Genomic DNA, 16,516 nt, shown 5'->3' with positions numbered 1-16,516 from the left:
AGCAGTCATTAGGAAAGCAAGCTGACAATCTACCCCTCAGTAGTTGCTATAGAAATGGTGATACCGTGATTGGCATGGATAAACCATGTGCAGCCTAGCGATGACCAGCTGCCTCACATATTTGCTTTAATATCAAATGTTGATTAATAATGTAGATCTTTTATGATACAGGCCGTTTTCATTTTCCAAATGGTGCTAAAACATACCCTTTGGAATTGAATTGCTATGAGTAACATCTCCCCTCTGCTCTCCTATTGCACATGATGCCCACCGCCGATTTGTGTTTTAATGCAGAAAATGAATGAATTAATTAAAGCTGTAAAGGAAGGACTGTTGCATGCGCTGTGTGTTGGTATTATTATTTTTATTGTCACACTGGTTACAGGACCCAGATTCAGCTACTGAACATACAACTTATTATGTCTAGACTGGAGGTCCTGAGCTGTTAGAGAATTACCCAGACAGAGCCTTATTCCTTGCCTGGCCGGATGCAGATGGTAAGTTATCTCTTGAAACTGTCAATATCTCTTGAAACTCATTCTAACAGCATGAAACGCTGTACACACGACCGAGATTCCCGGCGGTATAAAGTCCGCCAGGATTCCTGGGGGGAGAACCTGCTTGGTAACTTTCCCTCTGTACACACCAGAGGTTTTCCTGTCAGGAAAACTGCGGTGAGAGCTTTGGCTGGGAATCCCGGCCGTGTGTATGCTCCACCACAGTGTTTCCCATAGGGAAACTGCCAGGAAAAAGACCGCCGGAAATCGCGGCAGGAAAAAAGAGAATGTTCTAATTTTTCCTGCCAGGATTCCCGGTGTATTGTCACAGTTTGCTGCCTATCCTAGAATGCTCCGGAAGTCACGTGGCGGCCAACTGAGCATGCGCGATGCGTTCCAATGCATTCACGACAGTGCACACCAGTGAAACCTCGGTCGGCATCCAGGCTCTTTCCTTAACATCCCCGTGGATTGGAGGATGTTAAAAAAAGAGCCAGGAGGCCGAGCGAGCGTAGTCCACATCGCCCTGGATGACGGCTTCGCTGGTGTGTACTGTCTAAAATCCATTGGAACGCATCGCACTTGCGTTTGGAACACATTGCGCATGCGCAGTTGGCCGCCACGTGACTTCCGCAGCATTATAGGATAGGCAGCAAACTGTGACACTACACCGGCAGCTTTCCCGTCGGGAAAACTGCCATGGAGCATACACACGGCCAATTTTCCCGGCCAGAAGCTGTCATGGCAGTTTTCCCAAAGGGAAAACTGGTCATGTGTACGAGGCATTATAGTGTACAACTAAACAGGAATGGCAAGGTTCCTGGCTCAGTGTTGTACACAGAACGCTGTTGTGAATAGCATGATAAGCAGTATATCGGACTACACATGCAATGCTAAATGATTGCGAGCAGCGACACTGGAGGTACTAAGAGCAGCAGGGGCTATTGGCTCCTGCTGCTGTCAGTCAAACTTTTGTGAGGAGGAAGTAGGGGTGTGACTTACTGGTGCTGTGTGTGTCTATAGATGCACACAGCCCGGCTGGGGAGCACGTGCGCAGGATGTGCCCCTTTAGATCTTGCTAAGAAGGCGCCCAGAGGAAAGAGGGGACTGTGCTGGCCGGGAACTGAAAAATAGGAGGTAAGAGACCACTCTGTGTAATATCATTGCACAGAGCAGGTAATTATAACCTCCTTTTTTTAATTTAAAAAAAAAAACTTGAGCTTTATGCAGGTCATACATGGGTTGAATTCTGAACTAATTTTCTTTTAAAAATCCGAAGTTTTGTGATCCATTGATTTCGCAATTTGACCATCCAAGCCTTTTTTTCTTGTGCTCATTGTGCATTTTTATTCGATTTATATTTGGCATTATTGATTAGAAAATTGTTAATATTTCAAAACATTTTCAACATGTCTGTCTCAAGTTCGATGGCTGCACAAAAATCGTCCCTTGCTAATGATGCGAAATGGGAACGAAATTTCTTAGAAAATGTTTTCGAAAAAGAGAACTCTTTCGGAATTGGATCCATGTATGGCCAGCTTTAGGCCCCTTTCACACATGCGGACTGTTCATTTCATCCGTACAGTCACATTTTTTCAAAGAAAAAACAGATGAAGTTTCCATCAGTTTTTCATCTGTTTCTTAGCAGTATTTCATCAGTTTTTTACATCCACTACCAATACAAAAACGGATGCAAAACGGATCGTTTGCGTTTTTCATTCGATCCGTTTGTTTACGGAAGAAAAATAGGGCTTTGATCCGTTCTAAAAAAAACATGTTGATGGAAGCGAATGTAAACAGATGCACATGGATGATCATCAAATTAAATGTATGATCATCCATTTACATCTGTTTTTCCATAGAGATGCATTGATGTCCTTTTTTCATCTGTCAACAGATGGATGAAAAACAGACAAACGGTCCGTATGTGTGAAAGGGTACTTGGTGTCACCTTAATCTCCAGGTGATATAATATACACAACAGAATGCGGCTCTGTAATCGTGAATACAGTAATACATCAATTTTTTTTTTTAAATATAAGCAGAGCAAGTACAGGATTTTGACTTGTAGTCCCTGTACAGCAGAGCTCAGACTTAGGAGAGGAAAAAACAGCTCCCATATACTGTATTAGCTAGATTCAGGTAGGGGCGCGCAACTTTAAGGCGGCGTAGCGTATCGTATTTACGCTACGCCGCCTTAAGTCAGAGAGGCAAGTACTGTATTCACAAAGTACTTGCCTCCTAACTTACGGCGGCGTAGCGTAAATGCGGCGGGCGCAAGCGCGCCTAATTTAAAATAGGCTGAGGGGGCGTGTTTTATGATAATTTAGTTTGACCTGACGTGATTGACGTTTTTTTGGAACGGCGCATGCGCCGTCCGCCTACATTTACCAGTGTGCATTGCGGCTAAGTACGCTGCACGGTCCTATTGATTTAGACGTGGACGTAAATCCCAATTCACGGACGACTTACGCAAACAACGTAAAATTTTCGAATTTCGACGTGGGAACGGCGGCCATACTTAAAGCGGGGGTTCACCCTTAGAGGGCACTTTTTCCCCTTAGATTCCTGCTCGTTTTCTCTAGGGGAATCGGCTATTTGTTTTAAAATATGTGCAGTACTTACCCGTTTACGAGATGCATCCTCTACGTCGCTTCCGGGTATGGGCTGCGGGAATGGGCGTTCCTTCTTGATTGACAGTCTTCCGAGAGGCTTCCGACGGTCGCATCCATCGCGTCACGATTTTCCGAAAGAAGCCGAACGTCGGTGCGCAGGCGCAGTATAGAGCCGCACCGACGTTCGGCTTCTTTCGGCTACGAGTGACGCGATGGATGCGACCGTCGGAAGCCTCTCGGAAGACTGTCAATCAAGAAGGAACGCCCGCTCCCGAAGACCCATACCCGGAAGCGACGGAAGAAGATGCATCTCGAAAACGGGTAAGTACGGATCATATTTTAATACAAATAGGCGATTACCATAGACCGAACGAGCAGGAATCTAAGGGGAGAAAAAAAAAAATTTAATAAATGGGTGAACTCCCGCTTTAACATTACTATTCCAACTATTTGATGGAATAACTTTAGGCCTGATAAAGCGTTACGTAAACGGCGTATCTGTACTGCGTCGGCCGGGCGTACGTTCGTGAATAGGCGTATCTAGTGATTTACATATTCTACGCCGACCGCAATGGAAGTGCCACCCAGCGGCCAGCCTAAATATTGCACCCTAAGATAGGACGGCGCAAGCCGTCGTATCTTAGATAGGTTTAAGTGTATCTCTGTTTGAGAATACACTTAAACTTAGGTCGGCGCAGATTCCGAGTTAGGTCGGCGTATCTACTCTTACTGAATCTAGCTATATGTATTTCATTCCTCTATTTAGCTGTTTACCTGGAGTTTAGCTTTTAAAGGAGTTGTAAAGGCAGAAGGTTTTTTATCTTAATGCATTCTATGCATTAAGATAAAAAAAGATAAAAAACCTTCTGTGTGTAGCAGCCTCCCCAGCACCCCCTAATTACTTACCTGAGCCCCATCTCTCTCCAGCGATGTCTGCGAGTGCCTAAGCCGTTCAGGACACTCCTCCTTGATTGGCTGAGATCCAGCAGCGGCGCCATTGTCTCCTGCATTTGTCGATTAAAGTCATTCAGCCAATCAGGGGAGAGAGGGGGCGGGGCCAGGTCGGGAGTCCATGTGTGAATGTATACACAGAGCTCTGACTTGGCTTGGGGTCCCCCATAGAGAACTGCTGGCTGAGGGGGCACTCGCAGGAGGGAGGGGCAAGGAGCAGTAAAGGTGGACCCAAGAAAAGGAGGACCCAGGCTGCTCTCTAAAAAACCACAGTGCAGTTGGATTTGCACAGAGCAGGCAAGTATAACATTTTTATTTTTTATTTTTAAACAAGCATTTACGATCACTTTAAATAAAATTTACTAAAAACTAGTATGGTTTCCCTGACAAATTTGGCCAGAACATTGTCTTATCTATAAGTAGCAGCAGACAGCCCTGGCTGGTTATATTCAGACGGAAAATCATCGAGCAGCCAGTTGGGGAATCTTTACTCCTTTGTTATTGTTTCTCTGAGAGTAAATCGAAACTACACTGCACCATTTCGTGTTTGCATAGGCATGCATGGTAATGTGACAATCATTTATGAAAACTGTTATACTTTACCTGTATCTGCTCCCTATAGTACACCCTAGAGTATAGTATACCCAGCATTTAGAGCTACAAAGTGGCTACTGTAAAATCTTCCAGCTGAGCAGCTTATTCTTCTGTGTATGTGTACAAAATCGCCATTCCTATGGGAAGACTCTCTATTATGCTATTTTATAGGAATTAATTCGTATTTTCCTACACAGATTCAGAAGTATTTGTTCAATGGAGAGACATTCTAGCAGTGGCTTTAACCACTTCAGCCCCGGACCATATTGCTGGTCAATGACCGGGCCACTTTTTGCGATTCGGCACTGCATCGCTTTAACTGACAATTGCGCGGCCCTGTGACGTGGCTCCCAAACAAATTTGGCGTCCTTTTTTCCCCACAAATAGAGCTTTCTTTTGGTGGTATTTGATCACCTCTGCGTTTTTTATTTTTTGAGCTATAAACAAAAATAGAGCGAAAATTTTGAAAACAAATTAAATTTTTTTGCTGTAATAAATATCCCCAAAAATATATAAAAAAAAATAATTTTTTCCTCAGTTTAGGCCGATACGTATTCTTCTACATATTTCTACATATATTTCGTAAAAAAAAATCGCAATAAGCGTTTATTGATTGGTTTGCGCAAAAGTTATAGCGTCTACAAAATAGGGCATAGTTTTATGGCATTTTTATTAATATTTTTTTCTTACTAGTAATGGCGGCGATCAGCAATTTTTATCGGTACTGCGACCTTATGGCGGACACTTTTGACACATTTTTGGGACCATTGGCATTTTTATAGCGATCAGTGCTATAAAAATGCATTGATTACTATAAAAATGGCACTGGCAGGGAAGGGGTTAACACTAGGGGGCGAGGAAGGGGTTAATTATGTTTCCTGTGTGTGTTCTAACTGAAGGAGGGGTGGACTGACTTGGGGAAATGACTGATCGCTGTTCATACATCGTATGAACAGACGATCAGGCATTTCTCCCCCTAACAGGACCACAGCTCCCGGTTCTCGCTCTGTAACGAGTGATCGCGGGTGCCCGGAGGTGATTGCGGCCGCCGGGCACGCATGTCGGGACCAGGCCGCGCGCCCCTATTGGCTGAATCACGAGATGACGTAATATTACGTTATTTCGCGCAGGCGAGCCGACCTGCCCCCGTAAAAACGGCGGCTGGTCGGCAAGCGGTTAACAGGAGTGAGAACAGATCAGTATAATACTTTGGGGTGCTTAGGGAGGGGTGTATTGGGGGGGGGGGTAGTTGAAGGTATAACAACAAATGTCCTTTAAGGTGTCTACGGATTTAAGACTATTATGGTTGGGTTGAACAAAATGTGTATAGTTTTCTCCTAATGCCTCTTGACTAAGCCCATAGATCATTGGTGTCCAAACTTTTTTCAAAGAGGGCCAGATTTGATGAAGTGAACATGCGTAAGGGCCGACCATTTTCTCTGACATTCTTTGAACCATTAAAATTTGGTCTAAGTGTGTTCGTTCGAGCACTCATACACCGCCCAACAGGAATTATCTTGCTTTGCGGCTGTGTGAGTAAAGAGATGAGCTCAGGCGTATTATGTGAATATACTGTATTTATTGACAGGAATGCAGCACCCACCATTGCCATCAGTGCAGCCTGATTGATGCCCATTCATCTGCAGCCTTTGAAGGGACAGGGAGGGGGCAGGGCGAGGGCCAAAGATTACCTACAGGAGAATATCCTGTTTACACGGCAGCCTCTTTAATAGAAAGTCCCTCCTCCTTTGATGACCAGAACAGTCGTCCAATGGCAGCGCCAGAGATGGGACTTCCTATCATAGAGGCCTCCCGTAAACAGGAAATTCTCCTCCTGTATGCACAGCACTCGTCCCGCCTCCTCCCTGTCCCCTCCAAGGCAGCCAGCATATATATGTTTTGTGGCCCCGGCACTGGGAGATCATCAGAGGCCACAAAAGATATATATGTCCAAATAACCAGACGGGCCGTTTAAAACCGGATTGGCCCGCAGGCTGGACTTTGGACATGCCTGCAATAGATGGACCGAACCGATTCACTTATCAACAGATTGGTAGCTACATTGTAGCTCCTCGATTTGTGGTGGTTGAAGGAATCCTCCCATGCTTTGCTATTGTATTCTGACAGTGAGGACTCCTTTGCTGTCAGAATACACTGATCAACGCTGATCAGTGTATCAGCTGATTGGCTGCAATGCTGTTAGAATGAAACTTTTTCATCTTTCCCAATTAATTTCTCTCTAGGGGGAACAGGCATAGATGGACCAAAATTTGTCTGGTCCCTGCTGAACTGTCCAAAATGACGATCAATCTATGGCCAGCTTAAGCTTTTTTGAGGCAACAATTGATTATCTGGAATTTTTTGTAACCCTGAGACAGCTTAAAGTGATTGTAAGGCTTGTTTTACTTAACATGTCATACTTGCCTCCACTATGCAGTTAGTTTTGCACAGAGTGGTCCCGATCCTCGACTTCTGGGGTCCCCCAGCGGCCCTGGTAGCTACTTCCTGCATCGTACAACCCCCTAGTAGAAGCACTCTCCCGGCAGGTTACCTTGCGGGCGCGCTCCCGAGTCCAGCATTCAGCGTCCATAGACGCCAAATGTAGGACTCGGCCCCGGCACCTGCGTCATTGGATTTGATTGTCAGCAGTGGGAACCAGTGGCTGCGCTGCTATCAATCTATCCAATCAAAAGCCGAGACAACGGGCAAGAATGTTCATTTGGTGGCCTGATACAACATACATAACAAACCCTAAACGGCAAACACATACAACTGCATAAAGATGATATTTAACAAATTCAAAACTCTTGAAAGCCAAAGCCTCCCCTTCATGAGCTCTAAAGTGAAGAGTTGAGGATGAAATTTGGTCACATGAATAGCGTACTATTTATGATATAATTTATCATACATATAGCTGAACTTAGTTCGCATGTACTATAAACATGGTATATGGGACATGCTTTCATGTAAAGGCTAAGTTCAACTTTTACATTCACAGAGATCTGCTAATGAATAATCTACAAGGCCCGTCTGCCACCGCAGCAAATGGACTTGTAGTTCTCAATGGACTATGAGTACAGTAATCTAACTGAAAGCCCACAGAGGTACTGTATGAACAGAAAGCTGGTGGAAGTGTCTGCAGGTGCCTGACAATGCACCCACAATCCACTGATCGCAGGTGCAATGCTTTGCAGGCTCCTGTAAAAGAAATAATAAATGTGTTTTGTTTTCCTGCAAAACCATGTGCAGTTATTTTTTTTTTAAGGCAAACCTAGCCTTCACCTTTGGAACATGTTGCATATTTCACCTGTATTTAGCGTAGAACATGTGACATGTTTCAGTTCCCGCCTCGTCTCCTCTTGCTACCCTCCTCTCTGTAACAGCGTGCATGGGATCTTCTCCCCGCACCTGCTGTCACAATTTGACAACTGTGTGGCGTTCCGCCCACATAGCCACGTCATTCATTCACTGTTTTCTGTGAATGAATGCCTACAAGTACCGTCAGCCATATCAGCTGATGGCTTGTAGTTCCCAGTGAACTGCATGGGTGCTAGTGTGCACTATTGTAGTTCCCAATGAACTGCAAGGGTGCTAGTGTGCACTATTGTAGTTCCCAATGAACTGCAAGGGTGCTAGTGTGCACTATTGTAGTCCATTAATTCTTCCTGCCATTCAATAACTGAGGTACAGGCAGATAGCTTATTAAGTGTCTGCAGGATCCAGGCATTGCACTCGCATATCCTGATCGTGGGTGCAATGCTTTACAAACTGCAGTGAAAGAAATTATAAATGCACTTTTTTTACCTGCAAAAAGATGTGCATTTATTATTTTTTGTAAAAGGTGAACTTATCCTTTAAAGAGCAACAAGAATATCAAGAAAAATCCTTCCGCTGTGTGCGCAGGTGGGAGTGCTGCAGACATGATCAGTAGAGGGCAGTATTTATACACGTGTCAGAATCAAAGGGATTTTCCAGCTTGCACTTAAAATCATAATGCAGAAAAATCTATTTTAATTGTAGCACCAAATGACATACAATAGCTTAAAGTAAATCCTAGGCCTTTACTAAAATGTGAACTACACCTCATAGGACCTGTATAGCAAATGCAACAATATGATAAAAATATGCTGTTTCTTAATTACAGTTCATGGTTGATGTTCTAAATAGAGACATCCAAAGCCAGTCCCCCTGGACCACTTGTCTCGTGTCACCTCCCTCGCACCCCAACTGACATGCTAGCGTTTTCAGGACGCTTCCTAGCATTAGATGTCAAAGACACGAAATGTATACTGACGCTATGGAAGGAGAAGCAGAAGGAGAGCGTTTGCCCAGTTTGTGTCAGACTCAGTACTCCAAGAATAGGGTACATGATAACCCCATACTTCTAGCAGTTTAGTTTTCGGCGAGGGACCCACATTCGGAGCTGTATATACACAGCACACTATTCCGCCAACATAATTGCAATGAAAGCAACAATGAGGACCCAGCCAGATGGTACTAGTAGGCCGAATGATAGCATGGAATCCTTTATTAGACATGGGAACGTTTTACTGATAATAATATATTTTTGTATATGTACTGCTCCAGGCATCTGTGCCACTCACTGCATATGTTGGCTTTTTTCTAAAATGCAGGCTTAGAGACATCTATCAGTGCAGATCCTAATATGCCTTTCCCTGGTTATGTAGTTTGATAAAGTAGTAATCAAATACCTTCCCTCCTCCTAAATGCAACGGCACATACCCTTACCATGCTATTCTCTGTGTATTCCTGTACAGAATTCAGAATTAGGAGTTTGGACAATAGACTTTGTGGTAAAGCTAAATGCAAAAATAACCGCAGCAGAAATTTATGGATGTATGTGGAATATCCAGTCAAAGAGATTGAGTATTCTTTAGTGCAAAGACAAAATTCCCATTTTGCATTTCTTTGCATTCACCTGAACCATAGTACTAATCCTAGGCAGATGCTGCAGTCACCATTTATCTCTGGCAACTCCGCTTTTGTGCTGATATAGCCCTGGCATCTGAGGAATGCTTGGCAGGCATAAGGAACAACTGCAGAGTGCCATTTTTACATCTCTTTTTTCAGGCCTTTTTTATTCTTACATATGAAAAGCTTAGGTTGATGTAAATAATTGTATCAATATTTAATATTTTAGCCACTTGCCTACCGCCGTATAGTAAAATGATAGCGGCAGGCTCCCTCCCTCCAGGTGGACATCATTCGGTCGAGCGCAGGCGCGTGCTTGCCGCATCACTGTGTACTTGGTGCGTGCCGCCGGGCACCCGTGATTGCTCATCACAGAGCAGGGACCTGGATCTATGTGTGTAAACACACAGATCCACGTCCTGTCAGGGTAGAGAACTGATCATTTGTTCCTAGTATATGTCATTTCTAAAAATGAAAAAAAAAAAAATGTATGGAAGCAAAATTAGAAAATAATAATTGGCACTAGAGGGAAACCTTAAATTATAGTTAAGAGTTTTAATACTGCTTTAACCACTTGGTTACTGGCCCATAGTCAAATGACGTCCTGTTTTTAAAGATGGATATCTCGGTAACGGCAGCAGCTGCTGCCACAACCGAGGTGTCCATCTTTAGTGCCAACGGTCCTGTAAACGATAACGGCGGTCTCCGCGGCGGATTCGCCGCGAGATCGCCGTTATCGGTGGCGGGAGAGGGCGCTCCCGCCGCTCTCCGCCGCTTACCGTAGCCGTCTGTAGCGGCGGAGGCGATCGGGTCTGTTCGGCACCTGACTGGGGTTGCCAGTGAGGGAAAAATTTCCTTCACCCGTCCCCATAGCTCTGCTGGGCGGAAGTGACGTCAAAACGTCAGTCCCGCCCAGCGTCTTAAAGCAACATTTTTTTTTTTTATCATTTGAAAAAATGACAGTTTTTAAAAAAAAAAAAAATTTCTTGCATTTTAGTCTAAATATGAGATCTGAGGTCTTTTTGACCCCAGATCTCATATTTAAGAGGACCTGTCATGCTTTTTTCTATTACAAGGGATGTTTACATTCCTTGTAATAGGAATAAAAGTGATAATTTTTTTTTTTTATTTCAGTGTAAAAAAATTATAAACTAAATAAAAATAAATAAGAAAACAAAAAAAAAAATTTTTTTAAACGCCCCGTCCCGACGAGCTCGCGCACAGAAGCGAACGCATACGCGAGTAGCGCCCGCATATGAAAACAGTGTTCAGACCACACAAGTGAGGTATCACTGCGATCGTTAGAACGAGAGCAATAATTCTAGCCCTAGACCTACTCTGTAGCTCAAAAAATGCAACCTGTAGAATTTTTTAAACGTCGCCTATCGAGATTTTTAAGGGTAAAAGTTTGACGCCATGCCACGAGCGGGCGCAATTTTTAAGCGTGACATGTTGGGTATCATTTTACTCGGCGTAACATTATCTTTCACAATATCTAAAAAATTTGGGCAAAATTTATTGTCTTATTTTGTAATTCAAAAAAGTGTTTTTTTTTCCAAAAAAAGTGCGCTTGTAAGACCGTTGCGCAAATACGGTGTGACAAAAAGTATTGCAATGACTGCCATTTTATTCTCTAGGGTGTTAGAAAAAATATATATATAATGTTTGGGGGTTTTAAGTAATTTTCTAGCAAAAAAAACTGTTTTAGTCTCGTAAACACCGAATCTGAAAAACAGAATCGGTAATCAAGTGGTTAATCTGATATATTACATATAAAGACACGCAGCAATGGAAACACTCGCTTTTTAACGCATACTATTCAAGAATCTTTCAGCGAGCACAAAATTAAAGGTATGTTGAAAAATCTTGGCGAATAAAACTTCTACTGCATAAATATGCTTGTTATCAGTCACATTGACATCCTAAAGGGTGATTAGGAGATGCTGAGATCAGTCTAGTCATTTACGAGCATTGCACAATCAACCCGTAACACTTGATCTTGGATGGAACTTTATTTCACATCGTCTTCTCTTTTCCAGAATCTTCACGTTTTTCTCTGGATTGTCTGGCTTACTTTAGGGGACACACACTGTTCCATGTGGGTGAACTGCTTGGCGAAACGTTGTCTTCCAATCCCTGGGGGCAGTCCACGTCACGTGACTTCCAGCTTGCATTGGCTGAGGATTTCTGCTGTGTGAAGAGGTTACGGCTGCCCAACTGGCCAGGGCATGTTGACTCATTCACTGTGTGGAAAAGGAAAAACCCTCAATTTGTGCTGTGTGATGGTGCCCATTTCCAGTATGTAGCTACACAGCTGGAAGTAGATCAGTAAAAAAAAATAACACAACACATGAATTTCATGTCTGCAGATTCAATACAGCTTCCATCGGAATGTGACTTGACAATCGTCTGTGTATTCCTGTGCCTACCCTACCTCCACCTATTTATAGGAAGATCTTCCGCTGTTTGTACAGTTGTGAATGTAAAACTTCTTCAATGTTATCGAAATCACCCTTTTGGGGATGCCTACGCAATTTCAGTGAACCTCTCCACCCAATGCTAATATTTTCATTATGGGTGTAAATTGTTAGGCTGAAGCACATATCAGCTGCTTAATTACCCTTTAAAGTCCCACCCAGAAGAACACTCTCCCCTTTGCAAACAAATCCGGGGATGTGGGTAGTTTTTCCTCTCTCTTGGTTAACCAGCACCATTCTATAATATCAGCTGCTTAAAGTTCACCAAGCCTAAGGGGCACCATTATTTTTTAGGGTTTAGTTTCACCCTATTTTCTACAAAATTACATTTTCACCTACTTATAAAACACGGATGTAGTAAGTGGTATCGATGAATTGCCAGTGAGAAAAAGCCAAAAAACTTGTTTAGAAAACATGGAAACAATTTCATTAGCTTCATCCAAGTCAATCTCCAGATTCTATTGAAAATGTTGGATCACACCATGTTAAGGCTTCTATAATGGACAAAGTTTTTAAATAGGACCTGAACTCTGGAAACTGCATCCAAAAAGGGAGATAGAAAACAAAGGACTAGTCACCAGTATTGCCTGAGGGTTCCTTGCAGCTGATCATTTCTCCATTACTGACTTACCATGCCATGTTGTTTACTGTGTCTCTGTGTAGGGCGGCCATATTTATTGAGGCAGGGCTTTCCTTCCTTATATCAGAGCCTCCAGCAAGGAGAGCAGTGAGCAGCACAGTAGCAGCATCACCAAATCTCATGAGACCAGCAGTCAAAAACAGCAGAGCCTTAGATCTCACACCACAGATATAAAGCAACAAGGTTGCTGGAACATGCCTAGACACCCTCATACACAAGCAAGTGGCCTGCTATTTTTCAAGAGGAATTCCAGACAAGAGGTAAATGTTTCAGGGTACTGCTTTGGCACAGTTCATATTTTTAAATGTTCCCCATTACTTACAAAATCTTCACTTCTTGAGTTCCTGTCAATGCGCTTTGAAATGATTTGGAATGCAGTGGTTGAATTTTGGCTTAGATTATATGGAGCAGTGCAAATCTGGGTTAACAGAGCATGTCCTATGCTGCTTCATTACCTGATTTTGCCCTCATACTGTTTTTTTGCCATTCTGTGAATGCAAATAAAAACCAGCAAGTCAGGAAGAAATCAAAGGCGGGTCACAAGCAACTCAAAGTGATCTCAAACTTAATTTTTTTTTCTAAATTACCTAAAAATATGCTGCATTTGATTTGCATCTGACATGAACGCACATACTGAGAGTTGGATATAGGCAAAAAAATAGATTTTGCAGTTTGTTTTGGTGAGTTAAAATGTGCTAAAGGGAAAATCCCCAACCTGGGAAAAATTTTTGCCTATAGAACCTATTGCAGAATTTTGAGACCTAAATTAGAAAAATAAGGGCTGCGAGGAGATCTCGCCTTCGTACTTCTGATCAGTTTTAATGAAATACAAGGTGCTTTACCTACTGGGATACAACCATAACTAACAAATACATGTTTTAGGTGTAGTCTTTAAAGTGAACTTGTCAATCATTTTAAATATGTAAAAAAATATTATTAAGAGTAGACTATGTAAGATGCCCTTTCTGTGTGCTTCATTAAAATTTATTTAATTTGGTTACTTGGGGACCTGACTTTGTGGCCAACCCCCCACCCACAGCTGCTTATCACTTGTCTTATGAGAGTAACTTCTAGTAACCAAATTTAAATCAGTTTCAGAGGGAAACAAAGAAGAGACCTTTTTGACTAAGGGCGTCATCTGATGACCATTTTGGAGGTTACCCAGCTCTACCTGCATGGTTTGTATGTGCACTTGGTTTTACCAGTCACGGAGCAAAGGATCTAAATAAGAATGTCTAATGAAAGTACAGTTTGGATACCCTCTTAAAAGGCCATCTACATAAGCACCAACAAAGGCAGTAGTGGACAGCTAACACTTTTTTCTATTAGAACTTTACTTAAAATTGATGCAAGTTTCACTTTAAAGATAACATTTCATTCAGTTTTGTTCAACATTGACATAACATTTATACATTTTCTACTCAAGCCACATTAACATTTATTATGTACCCATTTCAGTTTGTAGCTGTCCACTGGTTTCTGGAACTACCAGAAAAAAGTTTTTTGCTTCTGTACAACCAGGGCTCGGTACTCCTTTTTATACTTGGGGATTCCCAAAATAATCATGCCTCTGCTTTAGTAATTGGCTCACTGTTTTGTCTAAAGATCTGAAAAGAACTCAAAGGGACTCTGTCGCTGGCCGTCGTATCTTAGGCATGTTTAAGTGTATCTCAGTTTGAGAATACACTTAAACATACGACGGCCTTAGATTCGGACTTACGTCGGAGTATCTGCTGATACGCCGGCGTAATTCTATGTGAATCTGGCCCACAGCCTGTAAAAGAAAAATAGTACCCGTCCTGCCACCAGTGACTCCAATATTCTTGCTAACAGCTTTGGAAGAATCTGTAGGTACACAGTAGTGACATAGTGACCGATGACTGGAACTACAACACACTTCAGGAGATGTTGGAATCCCACATAACAGAAAGTGTTGGATGATAATTACTGTATTTATCGGGGTATACCGCGCACCGGCGTATAACGCGAACCCCAAGTTTAGAAAGGTAGTTTAAGGAAAAAAAAGAAAGCTTACATTTTTGCCCTGCGTCCATCGGCGGCCTTGTCCAGGGTCCGTCTGCGGCTTCCTTGCGCGGGGTCCTTCCAGCCTTGTGGGTGTCCGTCCGCGGCTTTGGAAGTGTCCGTCTGCGGCCTCCATCCAGGTGTCCGTCTCCGTCCAGCGTGTCCGTCTCCATCCAGCATGTCCGTCTCTGTCCAGCATGTCCGTCTCTGTCCAGCATGTCCGTCTCTGTCCAGCATGTCCGTCTCTGTCCAGCATGTCCGTCTCTGTCCAGCATGTCCGTCTCTGTCCAGCATGTCCGTCCGCACCTTGCCCGGGGTTGCAGCGGTGTTTGTTTTTTGGATTTGGCGCAGAGAGGAGCCAGGTTTCCTGTGTGTTCGGCTTGTCTCGGCTCCTCTCATGTGGCTGCGGGCGGAGCCGAGCCTAGCCGAGTGCGCAGTACACTCGGCTAGGCTGCGGCGGGCAGAGCCGAGCCTAGCCGAGTGCTCGGCTCTAGACAGCGGGGATCAGCGTATATCGCGCACCCACGATTTTCCCCTGATTTTAAGGGGAAAAAAGTGCGCGGTATACGCCGATAAATACGGTATACTTTCCTGTGCTTTCAGCTCTACAAGAAAGTGAATATGCGAGTCGCTGGACTGTGGGACTGGTAAGGCTGTATTTGGGCTGGATTAACACCCATGCAGTCTTATTTAATTAATTTCCATTGCTTATCAAAATGCATGTGGTAAGATACACATCAACTCGTGTCAGGACACATTGTTGATTTTTAATGCAAACTGCATTGCAACATGTGTTTACAATTTTCATAAAATTCAATGTTTTTTTTTATCGAGAGGAAAAATGGATAGGTGTAGTAGAATTTAACTTTTACAGACTGTTTTTTTTTAAAGTTTAAAGCCTAATGCTGGTCGTTAATAAATTAAAATGTGCACTAGCTAGGATCAAATTCTTTTATTCAGGGGGTCGTATAAAACGGAGTATTACTTGCCTTTACCCAGGGTCCTACAGTCTTCCTCCATGCTGGATGCTTCTCTTTTTGCCAATCTCTGACGAGCATGTTGTCACCCGGCTCACTCCGGCTCCATCACATATGAAAGAAGGACAAGCAGCCACGTCCCATCCTGATGGCATGGACGCTAGTCCTGTGTTGTATGTGATGACATTGGGAGCCCTGTGTCTATAGAATAAAGATTAGTAAAGCAGCTGCAAAGAAGTTTGCTAAAATCTGTACAATGTATGTTTTCTTAAAACTGGAGATGTACTTTAACTCTCTGCAATCTCTGATATTACAGGCAGTTTACAAAGTATTTACTTGTAGGAAAGGTGCTCTGTGAGTGACTACAGTACATCATCACTCTCATAGAATGTTTTTTTCTTCCACAAATTTTATATACATTTATATATTTATGAAAACAGATTGTATTGTGGTTCTTCCATTAAAAAAAAAAGAGTTAGATGGCGTTCTATCCTGTGTACAGACATCGTCATTAAACTAAGTTGCCTATCTGTGCTTTATGATGTGAAGTTGATACTGATTGGGGATCAGGAATAAGTACGCCCCATACACAAAGTTAAAGGAGTAGTCTGAAGCTAAGTTTTTCTGGGGGAAATAGAGCATCACACAAAGTTATAACACATTCAAATATACTCACGTTTTCCTTATGGTCTTCTTCCCGGGCTTCTACTCGTTTTTCTCTCCGGCCGGAAGCTGGGTCTATTGATGACGCTCGACTTCTATTTCTTCTTCATCCGCCGCCATCTTTGCCCGGTGACTCATCGATCCCAGG

General features: G+C 43.1%; 1 protein-coding gene across 6 annotated transcripts in view; it reads left to right on the top strand.

The window, feature by feature from the left end:
- The window catches only part of LOC120927727, a 38,477-nt gene extending 22,284 nt beyond the window's left edge, over nucleotides 1-16,193 (top strand). For 2 of the 6 annotated variants that reach the window (XR_005747123.1, XR_005747122.1), the window contains exons 3-5: nucleotides 428-497; nucleotides 11,629-12,966; nucleotides 15,728-16,193. Coding sequence is in view for 3 of the 6 variants with exons in the window: in XM_040338582.1 (XP_040194516.1) it covers nucleotides 428-497; nucleotides 11,629-11,921 (363 nt within the window). In the remaining 3 variants the exon portion in view is untranslated. Of the gene's footprint in view, nucleotides 1-385; nucleotides 498-11,628; nucleotides 14,344-15,727 lie in introns of those variants that run through there. The other 4 variants (XR_005747124.1, XM_040338586.1, XM_040338583.1 and 1 more) reach the window with 4 other exon arrangements.
- The last annotated feature ends 323 nt before the right edge of the window (nucleotides 16,194-16,516 follow it).

Source organism: Rana temporaria, chromosome 2 (genome assembly GCF_905171775.1).
Source record: "Rana temporaria chromosome 2, aRanTem1.1, whole genome shotgun sequence".
NCBI lineage: Eukaryota > Metazoa > Chordata > Amphibia > Anura > Ranidae > Rana > Rana temporaria.
Note: the sequence above shows the minus strand (reverse complement) of the source record. Positions and strands in the feature narration are given on the sequence as shown.